The 2,592-nt window shown below is 45.9% G+C and overlaps 1 protein-coding gene across 8 annotated transcripts in view; it reads right to left on the bottom strand.

Moving 5' to 3' along the window:
• Positions 1–2,592, bottom strand: part of lef1 (lymphoid enhancer-binding factor 1) — a 43,262-nt gene that overhangs the window by 17,264 nt on the left and 23,406 nt on the right. For all 8 annotated transcript variants that reach the window (XM_031862988.1, XM_031862989.1, XM_031862990.1 and 5 more), the window contains exon 4: positions 1,819–1,939. In XM_031862988.1, the coding sequence (XP_031718848.1) occupies positions 1,819–1,939 (121 nt within the window). The remainder of the gene's footprint in view (positions 1–1,818; positions 1,940–2,592) is intronic.

Below are 2,592 nucleotides of genomic sequence, written 5' to 3'. Positions count from 1 at the left end.
GAGAGAGAGAGAGAGAGAGAGAGAGAGAGAGAGAGAGAGAGAGAGAGGGGGACAGCAAGAAAGAGAATAAGAGAGATTTCCTTTTAAGCATCTTCAGCTTAGCTCGACTGGTACACACACATGAATATGCCTAGGGAAATCATTTGCAGCAAATTCTGCTGCAAACTGGATCGCTTGGACATGGATTTCTGTCGGTCTGAGGGAGTAAAGATCAAATATAGACCTTCAGGGGTCTTTTTTCCGCTCTTCACCGTTTGTCAGAATCGTAGTGGATCTCGATGGACTGGCAAGACCAACACAAACTGTAAAACGTTGACAACAAATGTCTGAAATCAAATGCATGCATGTGAGTTCAGAGTATTTATTGCTCTATTCCGTGTCAACACAATTCTTTCCTGCTTCCTTTAGAAAAGTATTCAACACAAACGTGTCTGATGCATGATTCCTCTGGCATGTGTGGAGCCCAGTTTCTTTATACGTCTGTCCCTTCATCTCACTACGCTGTGTACTCTAGTGCTCAGTTCTACTTTGTTATTTATAGCCGGTCCCTCAGAACCTCCCAGCCTCCTCATCATCTTCATCGTCGCCTACATCCCGTCTGATCCCCTCTCCTCCTTTTCAACTGGCAGCCGCAGGAGAAGAAAGACACGGGGAAAGAAAAAAGGTGCGGGACAAAAACTGTGGCAGGGCACACATCTTTTTGCATTCGTGAGAAGCTGCCAATGTCTCCAGCTGCGCGGGGCTGAGGAGCTCGTCCAAACTGCCGAGGAGCTCCTCTGCGGCTGTCAGAGTTGCAGCTTGATGTTGTTACCGAGAGGCGGCGAGAGCAGAGGGAGAGGGCAGCGGGGCCGTCCCACAGGATGCTTCAAATAAGTCCATGTTAGGAGCTGATGGATGACTTTGATTTTGCTGTGACACATTTTTGGTTTGTTTATCTCTATTGATTCCTGACAGGGTTGACACAAAGGCGTATTTTTAAAAAAAAGGGAAAAAATGACTGCAATTTTTTAAAATAAAATCCCACTTTATTTCTGAATCTGTAAATCAAACGAGGGCTGTAGTAACTCTGTTTCTGATCAGATGTAACAATGCATATGGACAATATTTGGTTCCGTCAAACTTCTCCATCAAAGCCCTTCTGGGGAGTAATAGGCAATACAGCCCATTATACTATCAATAAAACATTGCCACTTTTAATAGCAACAAACAGAAACTAAATTCTTTCTTTTTTAACTAATGCCAATCAAATGAAGTTGTTACTGTTGTTCTCACAGACACTAAATATGAATCAACATGTGGATCGAACCGGCACAGACAGTGATGCGCTTAAGCAGATCAGGTATCGGCCATTATGTGACCCGTTACATAAAACACAGATTCTTCTTCAGTGTTTCAATTAACAGTTGGCAGCCTGGTATGACTGAATGAATATCAATTAACTTTTTGGTCGGACAGCAGTCCTTGGCCTCATCATAGATTAAAATGAGTTTCACACGTTTAAGTACACAGATTTTAAATTTAGTGAAGAGACATCGCTGGTAACCGACTGGTACGGGCTGAGGTATCACAATCAGTCTCCGGGGGAAAAAAAGTTGGATCCGTGCATCTTTAATTAACAGTCCTTTTTCTTGCTGAAGTAGTTCAAATGAGAAATGGAAAGAGAGAAGTTTTTGTCAGCAAAAGGATGAAAAGAAGGTCCACAATATTTTGAAACATGGATCATTTGTAAAGTTCTATTAGTGAAACCCTGCAGCCTCACACGTGTTGTACAGGCTGTGCGTGTGTCGTCGTGTTGGGATCGGTTGGCTCGGTCTCTACCTTGTTTGTTGTTGAGGTCCTGGGGGTGAGGACCCGGGGCGAAGTGCTCGTCACTGTACGTGATCAGCGGGGTGAGTGGGTGGACTGCATGGGACGGCTGCACCACGGGGACTTTGTTGGACTGTGGAGAAAGAAAAAGACACAAAACAATATAAACAGGGATGACATTATACATGCGCTATTTGGCCCTGTTCCCTACCACATGATCTGGTGACTGGTACGGCACATACAGTGCACGGGTGTTCTGCCTCCATGTAGATGTGGGTGAAGCTTAATAGTATGGTCAAAGAGGTAACGAAAAACTATTTCTTCAGATTTTAGCAGCAGCACCTCAAAACATTGCATAGCCTCGGTCAGCATGACCGAAAAAAAACCCATTCCCCCGAAGGAAGGAGGCAAAAACAAGTCAAAGAGAGAAACAAGAGCTGCAGCGAATAGGGGCGGGCGAGTGGTAGAGCAAAGGGAGGGGAGAGAAAAGAACGATTCGCAGGGTAGAGCTAGAGCAGTGGTCTTAGGCGGGAGATCAAAGGCAGTCATTAGCTGGTGAATAAGGGGAGTTCATTACAGAGCAAGAGCCGGGGGAAGGAGAGATGAGGGATGGAGGAGGAGGGGGAGGGGGTTGGCTGTGGACAGAGAGCACGAGTGAGACAGATGTCTGCAGTGGTTCTTAATGCAGGGGTAATCACGTCAGGAGTGTCCTGAGCACCGGCTGACTCAGGGAGACCTGCCTCCTGACAACTAAAATAGACAGAGCCCGGTCCCAAAATCCCCCCC

This window comes from Anarrhichthys ocellatus, unplaced genomic scaffold (assembly GCF_004355925.1).
Source record: "Anarrhichthys ocellatus isolate YVR2014 unplaced genomic scaffold, GSC_Weel_1.0 scaffold28, whole genome shotgun sequence".
Taxonomy (NCBI): Eukaryota; Metazoa; Chordata; class Actinopteri; order Perciformes; family Anarhichadidae; genus Anarrhichthys; species Anarrhichthys ocellatus.
This window is presented reverse-complemented; position numbering and strand designations above follow the sequence as displayed.